The sequence below is a fragment of the Thalassophryne amazonica genome, chromosome 18 (assembly GCF_902500255.1).
Source record: "Thalassophryne amazonica chromosome 18, fThaAma1.1, whole genome shotgun sequence".
NCBI classification, from domain to species: Eukaryota; Metazoa; Chordata; class Actinopteri; order Batrachoidiformes; family Batrachoididae; genus Thalassophryne; species Thalassophryne amazonica.
The window spans coordinates 17195681-17215429 of record NC_047120.1 but is presented as its reverse complement, the minus strand read 5'-3'; the positions used below and the strand labels follow the sequence as shown (position 1 = coordinate 17215429).

At 40.3% G+C, this 19749-nt stretch overlaps 1 protein-coding gene across 2 annotated transcripts in view; it reads right to left on the bottom strand.

Annotated features, from left to right (window-relative positions):
* The window catches only part of gprc5c (G protein-coupled receptor, class C, group 5, member C), a 45989-nt gene extending 27229 nt beyond the window's left edge, over nucleotides 1-18760 (bottom strand). Inside the window, exons 1-2 of one of the 2 annotated variants that reach the window (XM_034194382.1) lie at nucleotides 18508-18760; nucleotides 4586-5637 (exon numbers count right to left, since the gene is read on the bottom strand). In XM_034194382.1, coding sequence (XP_034050273.1) covers nucleotides 4586-5573 — 988 coding nt within the window. In that variant the 5' untranslated portion in view covers nucleotides 5574-5637; nucleotides 18508-18760. The remainder of the gene's footprint in view (nucleotides 1-4585; nucleotides 5638-18507) is intronic. The other variant, XM_034194383.1, reaches the window with a different exon arrangement.
* Between the last annotated feature and the right edge of the window lie 989 nt (nucleotides 18761-19749).

The following is a 19749-nucleotide window of genomic DNA, read 5'->3' as shown; positions in this document are numbered from 1 at the left end:
TTCTCACTGTAAGAAAAAATAAAACAAAACACCACATTTTCAAATATTTAATTCCTGTTATATAAAGCAGACAATACAAATATCAAATATCATCCTCCTGTTCCTCTGTACATGACTCATGGTCATGGATGTAAACAAGGTACTGACATGAAGCCATGCGCTTATGTCCACATCAGCCAGCCCAGTGTGTCCAGCGAGAGGCGCGCTGAAGGACACCGTGTCATGTGGACCATAACTCACATGGTGGAGGATCACCAGCTGAGTGTTCACATGATCACATGGTGCAGCCTGGCTGCTGATGTGCATGCTGACATGGTCACTGCTGCCCACGATGCAAAGGCGATATGTGTTTTTATGTATTTCCACGTGAGGACAGCATGTCGATGCACTCACCTCACGGTGGAGTGTTGGACAGCGATCACACTCCGGTCACCTCAGCCACACCCCACAATGTTGGATGGTGTGTGTGTGTGTGTGTGTGGGCACACACTCGCATGCCATTTGTGTTGCTTTGTAACGGCACACTTAGAAAATGTGAGGCTATTTGCACAGCCAGCTCAAAAGCGGTCGCCTGCTCTCTACTATAATGCCGGCTGCGTGAATAGCCCCGCCTTTTCTAAGTGCCCATGAGTGGTGTTGGATGTTCGTGGGTGACGCCTGGACTTTGGCCGACTCTGGCTGAGAGTGGGTTGTATGGCCATTCATCTGGGACTTCCTGACATTCGGCCACTGGTGTGAAGGCTGCCTCAATCGCGCCATTCGGCCACGGTTCAACATGGCCGATGATTTTGTGCAGCTTGTCGGCCGCGGCACGATATGTCCAACCTGCGTACGACATGCCATGTGAATGCTGCGAACAAGATCAGATGGCAGTGCGAACTCATCTTGCTCGCCTTTCGAATGGGTTTCCAGCGTGGGCGGCACACAAATATAGAGTGCCAGCCCAGTCTCACTTTTTTTTTGTGCTCTTGTGACGAAATGTGTCAAATTTTGTGACGTTTTTTTTAACTCACTTTCCTAACCCTACTCCCACCCCCGACCCTAACCGTAACCATAACCTAATCTTACTCTTTCCCCCCACCGTAACCATAACCACAACGACCCCCCCCGCTTCACTTTTAATTTCGTGCAGCCATCACAGAATGAATTAGAGTGATTTCGTGCTGCTGTGGCGAAAATGAGGCGCTTTTCGTCACAATATCATGAAACCAATAGATTAATGTACATTTCGTGCTGCTGAATCATGACTTGCCGTGAGACCAGGTTGAGAGTGCATGTGCCGTGCCTGAATGGATGTGCGATTGCTGTACGGGCGTTTGAGTGCGGCTCTGATATTCCACGAGCACCATTCAACTCCTCCTTTGTGCGCCATTCTGTCTCAATCGTGTCATATGTGTGAAGGGGCCCGAAGAGACGTTCACAAAAATACCCTTGCATTTTGTTTTAAGTCTAATTTTGTAGAATGAAGACTTTATACTTCATTTTGAACACTTGAGTGTGAAATTTTCTTCATTTTTATTGGAACCCTTAAATATTTATATTACAATCTCTTGACAGCACTTAAATAACCGTACAAGCTAAAGATCGTTGTCCTGTTTGTGTGTTCACGTGTAGAAACGCCCAGCTGACATGGAACTAAGACATGACTTTGTCACACTTTGCAGCCCAAACGTCAAATATTTCCCTGCAAATTAAACCTTTGCTACGCCTCATCACCATGGAGACGCAGCAAACACCTGCTGTTACGTTTCTGATGGGAATCAGAAGCAGAAGGTGATGTTCAGGATGTGGATTTAATAAGACGACCTTCAATAACACCTGCTCCAATGGTGGAAAAGAAGACATAAGTGAGATATACTAAATCTACTGAGTACTTTGTACTTGTAGCTCACTTGGAAAGAGAAAATATTAAAGTGCAGGACTCCTTAAACATTAATGTTATTAAATCCTGGTGATGACCTATGAAGCTCCGAGCTGCAGGACTTTGTGTTCTGTTCTATTTGGCTTCTCCTGCAGCATCAGATCAGGTTCAGCTTTATGTTATAACGGTGCCATATCAAGTTCTGTGTGCTCATCACCGACACACATAACAACCTTTTCAGGACATTTTATATTTTGGTCTCTGCTGCTGTTTCATGTGGAACTGAAGCTTTTATCTGTGGTTCTCTGTATAAAATATCCACATATCTTGTTACTCGCCAATAATATCTGATAAAGTAGAAATACTTGGTTTGATTTATCCATTAGATATATATTTAAAACATTATTAATCCTGCCTTCTGTCATAATTTTTTTTTACCCCCTGAATATCAGTATCACAGCAGCCCCCCCCCAATTGGTTGGGCTCTACTATCAATGCGGCTCGAGATTTGATCATGAGTTCATATGGATCAGCAAAGTATTAGTAATCAGTCAGTATAAGTGACTTGAAGGTGAAGTAAAAAATAAACACGTCTGACTCGACCGTGTGGTCCCTCGACAGTGTGCGTAGTGCACAGGGTAGGCATCAGCATCTTTCAAAATATGTCTTTCAAAATCAGCGTAGCCATAATGCTGAGCAGCACACTCGCTGAAATCACAGCGATCACTGGATGTGCTCCTTACAAACAGAAGGCTGGGCCTTGGCAGAGGTACAGCGTGTTCCTTTTGTGTACCCTCTAGTTAATGTTTTCCAGCAATGCAAGACCAAGTACATATTTTAACCACTGGTGTGATCGTATTACTGCATTAGAGGCAATGGTAAGATGATGTGTCAAATGCAAAACACAGTGTCCAACAGGCAAATACATTATTTACATTGAATAGTGGCAAAGAACAAGCAGGAAGTAGAATATATATATATATATATATGTATATATGCTTTTAGAGTGCCCTCTAAAAGTATTGACCACTTGGTATTTCACACATTTTAATGTGTTTATGCTATTTCAACTACAAAAAAATGCAAAAAATAAAAATTTCTAAAATTATCTTCCTTTAACTCAAACTAAAATCAAACCTCTACAACTTGATATTAATTAATTAAAAATATAAAAGCTGAGATGATGGGTTGTATAAGTAATGGAACTCTTTGGTATAATACTATAATACTACATTAATAAATTGAATAGTTTTGACTGTGTTGAATGCTTGGTTTGCAAAGTACATGTCAAACAATGTCGATGTACATTGGATTCTATGACATGTGACATATGTTACCCTGTAATGTGACAACTGAGCATGACACATGGTGAAAACTATTCCTTTTTATTACCCTATTAACTCAACCAATAATTTGCATCACATTTTACAAAGACTGGAGCAACTTTACCTTTTGACCTCTGTACAAACCGAAATTGACTTTTGTCACCATTCTTGCAGTTTTTACCCCATAACTCCATAACATTCAGTCACGGATAGTCCAAACTATACCTTTTTGGAATCTTTGTGATCAGACACATAATGTGGTATAACTTTCAATATGATTAGAGCATTTTTAAATTTTCATCCCTGTGTAATTTTTCATTGACCCCTATCTGGCCGCCATATTGGATTTTCAAGTGGCCCACACTTTTTCTCAAACACTGATTTATGAAGAACATTCATGCCAAATCTGATGCTTGTATCACCAAGTGAACAATTCTGGCCAACAATCAAACTTATTTGCTCCACTAAATAGCAAGTTGCTGCTTTGCCTCTGTTGTCGCTTGTTATATCCGCCAAGGACGTAATAAAATCATCAGCGTTTATTTGTCTGTCTGTCTGTTAGCAGGTTTACGTCAAAACTACTGCACGGATTCTGACAAAATTTTCACCACACATACATGTGAGGCCATGGAAGAAACAACTACATTTTGGAGGTGATCTGGATCTGGATCCAGATTCTGGATGAAGATTTCAAGTTATATAACCTTTGAAAGATTTCATAAAAAACCCCAAAACAAAACATGACACCAATTTGGGTGGTCGTTAAGGGTTGGGCTTCAGACCAGAGGATCCTCAATCACTAAGGACCCTTGAGCAAGATAAGGTTCTTAATCCCCAAGTTGCTCCTGGTTTGTTGTGAGCGCCTTGCATGGCAGCACCCTGGCATCGGTGTGTTTGTGTGAATGGGTGAATGTGAAGCATAATTGTAAAGTGCTTTGAGCATCTGATACAGATGGAAAAGCGCTATATAAATGCAGTCCATTTACCATTTACTATTTATCATTTACTAATTCTCACAAATTTGCACCACAGATAGATATTGGGGCATGTAAGAACTCCACTGATGTTTGGAGGTGATCTGGATCCAGATTGGTGTACGTCAGAAATCTCCAATTGCTCTTGTTGTTAATGTGACCATAGGGTAATGGAAATACGAATTTAAAACCCCCACAAATATAGCAAATCTATAATTTAAACCCAGCTACCAAATCCATATGTTCAGCATAGTCCTTGCTTTGACAATAATGCTGCTTCGGAGCTCTGAATAGTTGTAGCATGACATCGAAGTAGCCAAATGTTAGATTTGTGGTGGGATATTTCTTTAAAACTCAAAGTAACATGTTTGACAGTCTTTTTCTTGTGCAAGTTCAACTATGCCGTAAAGACATTAAGGACATACCTTGAGTTGTGTCCTCCATAGAGAAAGCCTTGTTTTCGATGAATATATTCTGGGAGCTGTGTTCCTTCAGAATGGTCTCGTACCCTACTCCTCGATTATGGTAGCCATCTTCTCCAAAGTCTTGCTGGCTTTCATCCTCGCTGGTCATACAGCAGAATTCAGGAATAGTGTAGAAGAGAAGAAACACCCAAGCGTTGGCGACTAAGGCGATGGTCAAGGTGGGATCATCCCATGTGGGCCAGCCATGCCTCTGATTCCCGTAGACATACATGACGATCCATGCCACCCATATCCCAACAGTGACCACGATCGTAAAAAGGATGAAGGCACCGTGTTTCTTCCACTGGCTGACTTTACCTGCCATGATGACCAAACTTGCCACCACCACTGCCAGAATCAAGCACATCACGTAGATCAGCGCCATGACAAAGTCTTGGTTGGCAATGTTGCAGGGTGCAGCTGTGGCTCTGCTATCTACAGCTGTGGAGTTGAGGATCCCTTGAGGGTTTCGCACCACAGTTATAATCAGCCATTCTGTGTTGATGACAACCTCCACCAGCCAGAGTGCCAATGCCCCCAGACACAAGGTCCAAACTTTAGGCTCGTGGTTGCTCCTGGCTAGAAAGTTCAGCCTAACACACTGCATCAACAGGCAGGTAAAGCATCCGCCAAAAAACACCCCAAACAGGAACCTTCGTGAGGCACAGGTGCAGAAGTCCTTCTTCACAATGAAGGCAAAGGTCAGGCAGAAGAGACCACAGGTGAACACGAGGAAACAGGCTTCCAGAGGCATGGAGCGCCTGCGGCTCTTTTCTTGCATGAAAGGCAGGCTGGACAGCAGGGACAGGAAGAGCACGAAGGAGAACACAACCCCAGCTGCTGCGAGGGCCTCCAGCACGACTCCCCACGCGGCACTGAGGTCACACAGGTTATAGTAGAGGGAGTCCAAGTTGGGGCCACAGCCCTGAGGGGTGACGTTGGCAGCCATGAATCCTGCAGGTCACTGCAGAACCAGATGAAGAATAGACGTAATTCTGAGATTTTGGTGGCACCTTTGAACACGGACACAGAGACGGAGTTATTTATTCGGGTTGTGGACACCACACCCATAATGTAAATATTACACCTGGATAAGTCAATATGCAAAAACAAACAAATGGCTTTTCACACAATACCTTCATCACGATGACGTCCTCTAACCAGATAACATGTAGCAGAAACTAACACCACGGGTTAATGCACAAAACAGAGCTACATCTGAGTGCACACAATGCAAATATATATACTTTATTTTCTTTTCACACAGGTTTGTAAAGCTTTGTGTTTGCATGTCTCCGTGTGGATCGATCCATTCCCTCTGTGGGAGTGGAGCTCAGATTTTTCTCATCTGATATCGACTTGGACCATAAAACCAGCATTTTAGGTCAATACCCAATAATGATCAGGTATTTTATTACTTAATTATGATTATTATTTTCATTTAAAACAACAGGCCCGTGGGTCTTTATGGACACATGAGGATCAACCCTGGTAGAATGATCGCGTGTCTAAGGACAAAGTGATGTGACTTTGAAATAAATTAGATAAACATCAAGGTTACGGGCCATATCAAACTCCTGCTCAGTGTTTACATATAGGGGAACTGGTTAAACCTGTAACTTGTGCGTTTGACCTTTAAAAGGTCAAACTCAAGGTTGTAAATGTTTCACTCAAACAGTTTGGAGCCAATGTGGCTTAAATATTGTGGAAGAATTTGGTGTTAGTCAAATATAATGTTCAGATATCACGACTGTACAGAACCAGAACCGATGAATTACACTAGAATAATGTGCACGAATCAGCGTAAAACAATCAAGAAACAGGTGTGTCTGTTCTTGTTGCTGTTATTTTTCAATAACTTTGGGCATTTTAGTAAATCTTCTGATATTCATTCATTTCTGAATTATTTCTGAATTATTCCATACGTGAAAATCTGGAGTGTGAATACATTTTTTCCTCTATAAATCTGTTTCTGCATGAGGAAATAATGTTTCCAATTCAATTTATTTCATTAATATAGCACCAAATCACAACAAAGTTGCTTCAAGGTGCTTCACACAACTAAGGTCTAAACTTACCAACTTCTAGAGCAAGCACACAGACGACAGTGCTAAGGAAAAACTGCCTCTGATGATTTGAGGAAGAAACCTCAAGCAGACCAGACTCAAAGGGGTGACCCTCTGCTTGGGCCATGCTACCGACACACTTGACAATACAAATATACAGGAGATATTGGGTGTCCATGCCGGTGCACAGGACAGGAAGCCTGCAGAAGAAGACATCTACTCCCACGTCAGGATGGAGCCGCACCTCAAACAGAGAGGAAAAAAACAGAATCAGGCGGCCGACAGACAACAAATGCAGTATAATTTAGTAAATTAATAAGTATAAATAATATAGCACCTACAACTGCACCACAGACTAAAACAGTTAAATGTGGTCTATTAAACACTAGATCTCTCTCTTCTAAGTCCCTGATAGTAATGATATAATAATTGATCAACATATTGATTTATTCTGCCTAACAGAAACCTGGTTACAGCAGGATGAATATGTTAGTTTTAAATGAGTCAACACCCCCGAGTCACACTAACTGCCAGAAAGCTCGTAGCACGGGCCGAGGCGGAGGATTAGCAGCAATCTTCCATTCCAGCTTATTAATTATCAAAACCCAGACAGAGCTTTAATTCATTTGAAAGCTTGACTCTTATTCTTGTCCATCCAAATTGGAAGTCCCAAAAACCAGTTTTATTTGTTATTATCTATCATCCACCTGGTCGTTACTGTGAGTTTCTCTGTGAATTTTCAGACCTTTTGTCTGACTTAGTGCTTAGCTCAGATAAGATAATTATAGTGGGCGATTTTAACATCCACATAGATGCTGAGAATGACAGCCTCAACACTGCATTTAATCTATTATTAGACTCGATTGGCTTTGCTCAAAATGTAAATGAGTCCACCCACCACTTTAATCATACCTTAGATCTTGTTATGACTTATGGTATGAAAATTGAAGACTTAACAGTATTCCCTGAAAACCCCCTTCTGTCTGATCATTTCTTAATAACATTTACATTTATTCTGATGGACTACCCAGCAGTGGGGAATAAGTTTCATTACAGTAGAAGTCTTTCAGAAAGCGCTGTAACTAGGTTTAAGGATATGATTCCTTCTTTATGTTCTCCAATGCCATATACCAACACAGGGCAGAGTAGCTACCTAAACTCTGGGAGTGAGATAGATTATCTCGTCAATAGTTTTATATCCTCATTGAGCACAACTTTGGATGCTGTAGCTCCTCTGAAAAAGAGAGCCTTAAATCAGAAGTGCCTGACTCCGTGGTATAACTCACAAACTCGCAGCTTAAAGCAGATAACCCGTAAGTTGGAGAGGAAATGGCGTCTCACTAATTTAGAAGATCTTCACTTAGCCTGGAAAAAGAGTCTGTTGCTCTATAAAAAAGCCCTCCATAAAGCTAGGACATCTTACTACTCATCACTAATTGAAGAAAAGAAGAACAACCCCAGGTTTCTTTTCAGCACTGTAACCAGGCTGACAAAGAGCCAGAGCTCTATTGAGCCGAGTATTCCTTTAACTTTAAGTAGTAATGACTTCATGACTTTCTTTGCTAATAAAATTTTAACTATTAGAGAAAAAATTACTCATAACCATCCCAAAGACATATCGTTCTCTTTGGCTGCTTTCAGTGATGCCAGTATTTCGTTAGACTCTTTCTCTCCGATTGTTCTGTCTGAGTTATTTTCATTAGTTACTTCCTCCAAACCATCAACATGTCTATTAGACCCCATTCCTACCAGGCTGCTCAAGGAAGCCCTACCATTAATTAATGCTTCGATCTTAAATATGATCAATCTATCTTTATTAATTGGCTATGTACCACAGGCTTTTAAGGTGGCAGTAATTAAACCATTACTTAAAAAGCCATCACTTGACCCAGCTATCTTAGCTAATTATAGGCCAATCTCCAACCTTCCTTTTCTCTTAAAAATTCTTGAAAGGGTAGTTGTAAAACAGCTAACTGATCATCTGCAGAGGAATGGTCTATTTGAAGAGTTTCAGTCAGGGTTTAGAATTCATCATAGTACAGAAACAGCATTAGTGAAGGTTACAAATGATCTTCTTATGGCCTCAGACAGTGGACTCATCTCTGTACTTGTCCTGTTAGACCTCAGTGCTGCTTTTGATACTGTTGACCATAAATTTTATTACAGAGATTAGAGCATGCCATAGGTATTAAAGGCACTGTGGTGGTTTGAATCATATTTATCTAATAGATTACAATTTGTTCATGTCAATGGGAAATCTTCTTCACAGACTAAGGTTAATTATGGAGTTCCACAAGGTTCTGTGCTAGGACCAATTTATTCACTTTATACATGCTTCCCTTAGGCAGTATATTAGACAGCATTGCTTAAATTTTCATTGTTACGCAGATGATACCCAGCTTTATCTATCCATGAAGCCAGAGGACACACACCAATTAGCTAAACTGCAGGATTGTCTTACAGACATAAAGACATGGATGACCTCTAATTTCCTGCTTTTAAATTCAGATAAAACTGAAGTTATTGTACTTGGCCCCACAAATCTTAGAAACATGGTGTCTAACCAGATCCTTACTCTGGATGGCATTACCCTGACCTCTAGTAATACTGTGAGAAATCTTGGAGTCATTTTTGATCAGGATATGTCATTCAATGCGCATATTAAACAAATATGTGGGACTGCTTTTTTGCATTTGCGCAATATCTCTAAAATTAGAAAGGTCTTGTCTCAGAGTGATGCTGAAAAACTAATTCATGCATTTATTTCCTCTAGGCTGGACTATTGTAATTCATTATTATCAGGTTGTCCTAAAAGTTCCCTGAAAAGCCTTCAGTTAATTCAAAATGCTGCAGCTAGATTACTGACAGGGACTAGAAGGAGAGAGCATATCTCACCCATATCGGCCTCTCTTCATTGGCTTCCTGTTAATTCTAGAATAGAATTTAAAATTCTTCTTCTTACTTATAAGGTTTTGAATAATCAGGTCCCATCTTATCTTAGGGACCTCATAGTACCATATCACCCCAATAGAGCGCTTCGCTCTCAGACTGAAGGCTTACTTGTAGTTCCTAGGGTTTGTAAGAGTAGAATGGGAGGCAGAGCCTTCAGCTTTCAGGCTCCTCTCCTCTGGAACCAGCTCCCAATTCGGATCAGGGAGACAGACACCCTCTCTACTTTTAAGATTAGGCTTAAAACTTTCCTTTTTGCTAAAGCTTATAGTTAGGGCTGGATCAGGTGACCCTGAACAATCCCTTAGTTATGCTGCTATAGACTTAGACTGCTGGGGGGTTCCCATGATGCACTGTTTCTTTCTCTTTTTGCTCTGTATGCACCACTCTGCATTTAATCATTAGTGATTGATCTCTGCTCCCCTCCACAGCATGTCTTTTTCCTGGTTCTCTCCCTCAGCCCCAAACAGTCCCAGCAGAAGACTGCCCCTACCTGAGCCTGGTTCTGCTGGAGGTTTCTTCCTGTTAAAAGGGAGTTTTTCCTTCCCACTGTTGCCAAGTGCTTGCTCACAGGGGGTCGTTTTGACCGTTGGGGTTTTTCCGTAATTATTGTATGGCCTTGCCTTACAATATAAAGCGCCTTGGGGCAACTGTTTGTTGTGATTTGGCGCTATATAAATAAAACTGATTTGAATTAATTTGATTTGATAATTTGTCAACATTAAGCAACATGAAAAACAAGAAATACTAAGGTGATTGCTTCAGTATCTTCAGTGACTTCAGGACAACTCTGTGAATGTCCTTGGATGACCCAGCCAGAGCCCAGACCTGAATCCGACTGACATCTCTGGGAGAGATTTGAAAATTTGCAAAAAGGAAAAACTGCCCAATGATAGGTGCACCAAGTTTGTAGCATCATATTCAAAAGGACAAGTATTGAGCAAAGGGTGTGAATACTTATGTACATGGGATTTTTTTCATATGTTATTTTATATATATATATATATATATATATCTATATATATATATATATATATATATATATATATATATATATATATATATACACACACTCAACACAAATATAAACACAACACTTTTGGTTTTGCTCCCATTTTGTATGAGATGACCTCAGAGATCTAAAACTTTTTCCACATACACAATATCACCATTTCCCTCAAATATTGTTCACAAACCAGTCTAAATCTGTGATAGTGAGCACTTCTCCTTTGCTGAGATAATCCATCCCACCTCACAGGTGTGCCATAGCAAGATGTTGATTAGACACCATGATTAGTGCACAGATGTGCCTTAGACTGTCCACAATAAAAGGCCACTCTGAAAGGTGCAGTTTTATCACACAGCACAATGCCACAGATGTCGCAAGATTTGAGGGAGCGTGCAATTGGCATGCTGACAACAGGAATGTCAACCAGAGCTGTTGTTCGTGTATTGAATGTTCATTTCTCTACCATAAGTCGTCTCCAAAGGCGTTTCAGAGAATTTGGCAGTACATCCAACCAGCCTCACAACCGCAGACCATGTGTAACCACACCAGCCCAGGACCATCCACATCCAGCATGTTCACCTCCAAGATCGTCTGAGACCCAGCCACTCGGACAGCTGCTGAAACAATCGGTTTGCATAACCAAAGAATTTCTGCACAAACTGTCAGAAACCGTCTCAGGGAAGCTCATCTGCATGCTCGTTGTCCTCATCGGGGTCTCGACCTGACTCCAGTTCGTCGTCGTAACTGACTTGAGTGGGCAAATGCTCACATTCGCCGGCGTTTGGCACGTTGGAGAGGTGTTCTCTTCATGGATGAATCCCAGTTCACACTGTCCAGGGCAGATGGTAGACAGCGTGTGTGGTGTCGTGTGGGTGAGCGGTTTTCTGATGTCAGTGTTGTGGATCGAGTGGCCCATGGTGGCGGTGGGGTTATGGTATGGGCAGGCTTCTGTTATGGATGAAGAACACAGGTGTATTTTATTGATGGCATTTGAATGCACAGAGATACCGTGACGAGATCCTGAGGCCCATTGTTGTGCCATACATCCAAGAACATCACCCTCATGTTGCAGCAGGATAATGCACGGCCCCGTGTTGCAAGGATCTGTACACAATTCTTGGAAGCTGAAAATGTCCCAGTTCTTGCATGGCCGGCATACTCACCGGACATGTCACCCATTGAGCATGTTTGGGATACTCTGGACCGGCGTATACGACAGCGTGTACCAGTTCCTGCCAATATCCAGCAACTTCGCACAGCCATTGAAGAGGAGTGGACCAACATTCCACAGGCCACAATTAACAACTGATCAACTCTATGCACAGGAGATGTGTTGCACTGCATGAGGCAAATGGTGGTCACACCAGATACTGACTGGTATCCCCCCCCAATAAAACAAAACTGCACCTTTCAGAGTGGCCTTTTATTGTGGGCAGTCTAAGGCACACCTGTGCACTAATCATGGTGTCTAATCAGCATCTTGATATGGCACACCTGTGAGGTGGGATGGATTATCTCAGCAAAGGAGAAGTGCTCACTATCACAGATTTAGACTGGTATGTGAACAATATTGAGGGAAGTGGTGATATTGTGTATGTGGAAAAAGTTTTAGATCTTTGAGTTCATCTCATACAAAATGCGAGCAAAACCAAAAGTGTTGCGTTTATATTTTTGTTGAGTGTATATATATATATATAATATATATAATATATATATATATATATATATATATATAATATATATATATAATTTTGCAAAAAATTTCAAAAAAATCTTTTTCGTGTTGTCATTATGGGGTGAATACTTTCCGGATGCAGTGTATTGGAGAGGAGGAACAGCAGTCAACATGTTGAAAGCCACCTCAGGCAGAATCAACGAGCGAGACTGGATTTAAAATGTGACTGAAGTCGAACACATTAAATCCATGCAGACTTGCTCACAGATGCATTGACTAAACATCTTTCCATTTGATTGGACACTTGAATATTTTTTCAGAAAGCCCCACAGAATAGAGGTGGGCAATACTGGGAATTTTGGTATTGATGTAATACCAAGTAAATACAGGCCCAGTATCACCGATATCATGATTTTTCAGTATACGTAAGTCGCAGAAACCTCCGAACCTAGTGGAAAAAAGTGAGTTATACTCCAGAAAATACAGTAAATGTTGAACAAATGATCAAAAATTCTAAGCAGCTCTGATTGAAACTCACATGTAGTTTGCTTCCTGAACACTGGACAAATCATGCGTTTATTGCTTTGTTCTGTCCAGTAGAGGTGAGCGATACCGGAGATTTTGGTATCGATCCAATATCAAATAAATACATGGCCTAGTATCGCTGATATCGATACTGATACCGATACCTTTTATATTTAAGCTTCATACATCCAAAGGATCCAAAAGACCTAGGATAGAATTTTGCCAAACATTGTACATGACAACAAAATACTTTATTATCACAATCAACATTTTTATTCAAAAAAATATCACTCAACACAACTTAAAACAAAATCTCCTGAGGTAGAGGGCTGACAAACCACAATACAAGGGTGCGCTGCTCCATGTTGTGTGACACAGACAGAGAGTAGACTTTGATGAATCTGCGTGCGCAGCAGTCAGTGCGTGCGGGACAGAAAAAAATTGAGTATCCATCTTTTTACATGAGGATCGTTCAATATCAATTCCAGCATTGGTATCGATATTAGGATCAATCCGCCCACCTCTACCACAGAATCAGTTGTGCCAGCAATGAGTGTAAACTCTGCAACAAGTGTGTGGTGTAGTTAGTAAAACTGTAGTACTGTACTGAACCAGTTTAATATTTCACAGTGTTGCAACATTCATTAAACTGGTGTAAAATATTTTTATTCAACTTATATATCTTTATTTATGAGGTTTAAAGTCTTGACAGTTGTGATACTTGCATTTGCATGTTGTGTAACTGCCGATGTCCCCAAATGTCAACCCAGCCATCCCTCCCAACGGTCTGTAACCACCACAAACACACGTTCATTCCATGAGAAACACCAGGGCTTAATTTGAATTCCTGCCCATAAAACAAGATTAAATCAACAAAGAAATTTATGGTCTTGTTGTTATTCTCCATCTGGCTGTTTGCTCCTGACAGATACAGGTACATCGATGTGGGGACGTGTGGTCACGCACGTTCAGTCCATCTGACCTGTCTCACTCCTCATTTCAGATCAAAGAACTCAGATTTTCTGTACTTCTACTGTACAAACCCATTTTTCCTCAAATTTACTTCTACTTGTTGGCGATATAGGGATGTGTACTGGACTCAGACACTTCCTAAACAGCATTCATTCAACAATCATTTTTGTTTCAAATTAAACTTTCAAAACTTAAATCTTTATCAAATCAAAGGCATCAGAAGGCTGAAGCATCTCCTGCACGTGACACATCACAGATATCAATTACTAATATTTTACTGATCAATATATGCTTTAGACCACTCAGCCAGGTGTTTTGGTTGCTGAGATATACAAAAACGCTGTTTTTTTTTTTCAGATCATGTTTTCCTTGACCTTTGACCAAACTACTCAAAAATCTAATCACTTTTAGATATCTATCCAGGTCATATTCCCATCAGGTTTGAAGGAAATCTGTCCAGCCGTTTTCAATTTATGTTGTCTAAAGTCACATAGACTCACACATACACACCAGTGAAAACAGATTCAGCATGGATCAGCGTGGTGATCTGGCATGTCATTTATGCCAGATGTCCTTCCTGAATAAACTCCAGATGTAAATGGAAAGCGGGGCACAGGTGGAATTGAACCGGTGTCACAGACCAAATGGTCCCCACCTAAAATTTGGTCTGCCTTGCTTCATTGCGCATGTGTCATTTCAGACCACAGCAGCACATCTGAGAAAGTCTCTTCACCCAAAGCAATCACATGGATTAAAGGGATTATTACCCATCAGATGATGAAGGTAAAACCTCTTAAATCATTCTAAAGTCAATTTTAAGCAGAAATAAGGCCGTTATAAGCAGAAACTCTGAGAAATTCTGTGACGCTGTGAAATGACAGATGCGTTCACTGCGCATCTGTCATTTCGCGCTCTGACCGCTTCCTCTGTCTTTTATGATGAAATAATGCTGAATTTATGTGGAAATGATTGTTGTACAAAAGCTTCAGATATCTGTCGCTGAAATAGATGATGACTGGAGTGCAGTTTGAAGCAGAAACGAGGTGATAATCAGTGAACTGTGGCTAATGACGCATGCTCAATGAAGGCAGGGCAGACGATTTTTAGGGGGGGACCATTTGGTCGGCGACACCGGAACCATCTGTTTGCGAGGTCAACGTGTTGAATGCCGAGGCATATTTTTGATTATAGTATAAAAGAAAAACAAGTATAAACGTTAAACAACATAATTTAGTTTCCAAGTACTGAAGCTGCTCAGGACAAGTCCAACTGAAGGCATCGGGACGATCAGCCGGTGACATTTTGTGTGAGGAGTCTCACAGTGATGGGGATGTGTGTATTCTTTGCTTTCTTATACTGTGTGAGCAACCTTAAACTTACAGTTAAAACACCAGTTGTCACTGTGGAATAATTATTAACTTGTCAAACTAATCATAATCTAATGTGTTTACACATACGCGTATTACAGTATTCAAAAAGGGAGTCATAGGGTGCAAATGTGATTTACTCCAGAGTCTTCAAATTCACACGGAACATTCTTGGGACATAGACATTGGACAAGTTCAAGGCTGGCTAACTTTGAAACAGAATGTGAGCTCTTAAAATACGCCAATCTGTTCCTGTTTGTTTTTGAGTGGTGGGGATGACAGCCAATCAGAGTAGAGCTGCACTGTGACATCGGTGGCTGTGCTCTCCAAAACCACTTTGTTTTGTGTGTTTATATACATGTCTCTTATATATTATGTAAAAGCTATAGAGAAATAAAAACTTCTAAAACCGAAAATGCCATTTTTGGAACCTCAGAACACCTCTGAACTTATTTAAAAGACATTTCACGGCCGTTAGCATAGTAACGTCACAGGCTGGTAGCTAGCTGCAAAAGTCTGTTTCGTGTGTGTGTAAATATATCCTCTTTGTCATATCTTATGTACAAGTGAAAGCTAGTGAGAAATAAACACTTTTAAAACTGAAAAATGCTGTTTTTGTAACCTGAAAGTCATTTACAAGACATTTTATGGTGTTAGCGTGCATGCTAACTTCCACTAACTCAAAGCTAACTTCCTATGGAGTTAAATTTGCCTCAGTAATATCTACAAATATTCCTTTATTTGCACAACTTCCACTCAATTCCACTCATTCACCAGGGTGAATGGGCAGCTGTCAGATGTTCTTTTCTCCTCCAGTGGAGCACCACAGGGATGTGTTCTGTCTCCTCTTTTATTTGTTTTATACACCAGTGACTGTAAGAGTAAATACATCAATCGTCACATTGTTAAATTTGCTGATGACTCTGTCATTGTGTCACTTTTAAATCAGGAAGACCTCGAGCATGGTCCTATTTTATCAGATTTTATTGACTGGTGCAACACATCCTTTTTAGATATCAATGTGACCAAAACCAAAGAAATGGTTATTAATTTTGGCAGGTCACTTTCTGTTCTCCCTCCAGCTCTCATAAATGACGAGTGTGTAGAGTGGGTCCAAGAGTACAAATACTTGGGGACCATCACTGATGATAAACTGTACTTTGAGCCCCAAGTGGATGCAGTTTGTAAAAAAGCCAACCAGCGCATGTATTTTTTACGGAAGCTTCGGAACTTTCAAGTGGGCACTTCCTTTATGAAAATATTTTATTCATGTTATATCAAATCTGTTTTAACCTTTTCTTACATTTGTTGGTTTCATTGTTTATCCATCAAACAGCGAAATCGTCTTATGGACATTGTGAAGATGTGCTGTAAAATCACCAGAGGCTCACTTAATGATCTTAATGAAATTTTTAAGGTCAGATGTCTTAAAAAAGCTAAGGCTATTATAGCTGACCCTTCTCATCCTCTTTGGCATGAGTTTTCACTGCTCCCATCTGGCCGTCGTTATGTTGTCCCTCGGTGTAGAACTAACAGGGTTAAAGAGTCCCTGATTCCAAATGCTATTCGCTGTCTCAATGCACATTTGTAAATGTTTTAGTTGTACTGTTGTTGTGTTTGAGTCTGTAATTACTGCTGCAAACAAATTGCCCCACGGGGACAATAAAGAAATCTTGAACCTTGAACTCTTGTCAAAAGCTCATGTACACGCCGTGTACATTTTAGGCCTCCTGCAAACGCCGTTAAAACACGAATATTGTTTTTGATTGATCGCCTGATAGATAGACAGGGCTTTACTGAACACGTACAAATTATACGTAAGACAACAGGATCTGAATAATTGAACAACTGCAAATTATGAAGAACACGATGCTCATACGACTGAAGATATTTTAGCACTGCATTATATATATATAAAAAAAGAACTCAAAACACAGTGTGCAAAGTGCAAAAAAATGTGCGGCGCTGAGAAACACAAAACTGAAACCAAAGTGATGTGTTCATTATTTATGAAAAGCTGTCATAGAGTGAATAAATGAATCATATTTACAAATGTTAATCGATTTTAAAAATGTTAATTGTGGCGGTGGGAATGCAGGTACTACCCCCCCCCTCCCATTAACAAGCACTTCTCAACTTATACAGTATAAACTTGTATTTCAATTTTTACTAGAGTCATTTTTGTTCCAAATGTCCTTTTAATTTCAGTACAGTTGCCGTATGGCTTCACCACAGCCACTCTGTCATTACCGCGTCTGCTCCACGCTGTTTGGTGCTGCACTCTGTAGTGAAACAGATAAACCACCTGTTTTTGGACTACATGTGACATGTGACAGAACAAAAGCCATCGAGTTGCACGTTCTGGGTCTGCATACAGTTCTGAACTGTGGGGGAGGTGATGGTCTAGTGGTTAAGTGTTGGGCTTCAGACCAGAGGATCCTCGGTTCAAAACCCAGCCAGACCGGAAAATCACAAAGGGCCCTTGGGCAAGGAATCCCCTAGTTGCTCCTGGAAGGTAGTGAGCGTCTTGCATGGCAGCACCCTGACATGAGACTTTACGTCCACCTGCTCCTAATGTTCCTCCTCTATGTGATGATATTATTCCCGGTAACAATCCCACACATGTCCAGCAGGGGGCAGATAGGAGACGATAACTCAAAAACAGCGGCACGGATTTCCTACAAACTTGGGCTGAATATTACACTGATATCTGGAGGTGAGTAGATTTTGCAGTAGTTTGGTCAAAGGTGAAAGTCAAATACAACAGTTTGCAAACCTTTTTTTGTTTTATTTCAACAATCAAGAAGCCTAGATGGATGATCTAAACAAGAATATATTGATCACCAACACGTGTGTTTGATTGGTATGAATGATGTCACACAGAAGTCACATGATGATGTCATACACAGTTAAAAACACCCCTGTGGACAGACGTATCTTGACCTGGTGGTGTGTAGAGTGTACAGGGTGTCTGATGCCTTTCAGTCTTTTTTATGTCCTGGCTAATCAATTTGTCTTCCTTATATAATTTTAAATTTGATGAGAGATGACAGTAATATTCACTCATTTCACAGGACACATGCACAGATCCTTTTCCAAAGCTTTGATTTTTTCCCCCTCAACTATTAATCGTTTATCAAAAATATCCTGGAACACATCAGGAATTTATTCTGCAGAGATATAAAACAGAGCCAAACATAAATCATAAAGATGTCAGATACTTCATACGATTATTTGGCTCAATTATTTGAAATGTTAAGTATTTTAAAAGCTCAAGTATAAAGTCAGTCAGCGATGGAAGTGAAATGAACTAAACTAACCTGTTTGAGGGCTTCGACCTAAGACTCTTCACCTCCTCCCAGCTGTGATCACTTTCTCACAAATCACCCAATCTGCCAAAAAAAACCCCCCCCCAAAAAAAACAAACTAAAAATAAATATTGTTGTACTCTGAGTCACTTTCTTCATCTAAAATGTAAAAGTAATCGATTAACCTCAGAGAGCTTCACTTCAGACTATCGACGGAAAACAGAGAGTCACAGCTTCATCCAAAACTGGACTGACTCTCTCTCTCTCTCTCATGCACTCTTCTGTCACCTGTTTGAAGAACCCAAAAGTGGAATGATGCGACACCTGCTGGTACAACATGTGTAATGCACCTGCACAATTTCTACACTTGAAATTGTACTTTACAGAACTGTCACATTTTAAAAATACAATGTATGCTGTCCTTTATTAGAAATCTGTTTATTCTTAAATATGTGATAATATGTATGTGTCACGGACATGAACGAGTGAAGCTCTTCAGCATCTCACCATGTCACTTAGGTCATTCAGACTTTTTTTTTCAGTAAATGCTTCTGGGGAGCATTAGCATGGCTAAAAACCCTCAGCTGTTGTCTGGAGCATTAGTTCCTGGTTGGGGCCCTATATATATATATATATATATATATATATATATATATATATATATATATATATATTCCATTTTTAGCATGTTTTATTTTATCATATTGTAATTAGGGATACATTTTTAATCTGTATATGCCACAAAAAGAACAAAAATGATATCACAATTTAACAAAAAATGTAAGGTGACTTTTCAGATTGTTGTGGTGAAAAAACAGTCCAAAACCATATTTTCAAGTATCTCAGAGAGGAATTTGTCTCTGGGTTTACATTTCTCTGCACATAAGACTTAACATAATCATAACTGTTACTGTAAAAGTTACCAAACTTATTGATCAAAATAACTGTGATTCAAAACGTGAGAATGGGCTGTAGTAATTCACTATACGAGGTCTGTCCAAAAAGTAATGGACCTTTTTATTTTTTTCAAAAACCATATGGAGTTGAATCACATGTGATTGCATCAGCCAAGCTTGAACCTTCGTGCGCATGTGTGAATTTTTTCACGCCTGTCGGTTGCATCATTCGCCTGTGAGCACGCATTGTGTGAGCACTGGTCTACCCCCCTCGTCGGATTTTTATTGCAAATAAATGTCTGAATGATTTGGAGCTTTGCTGCATCAATTTTTTCCAGAAACTGTGAGAGACCTCCAG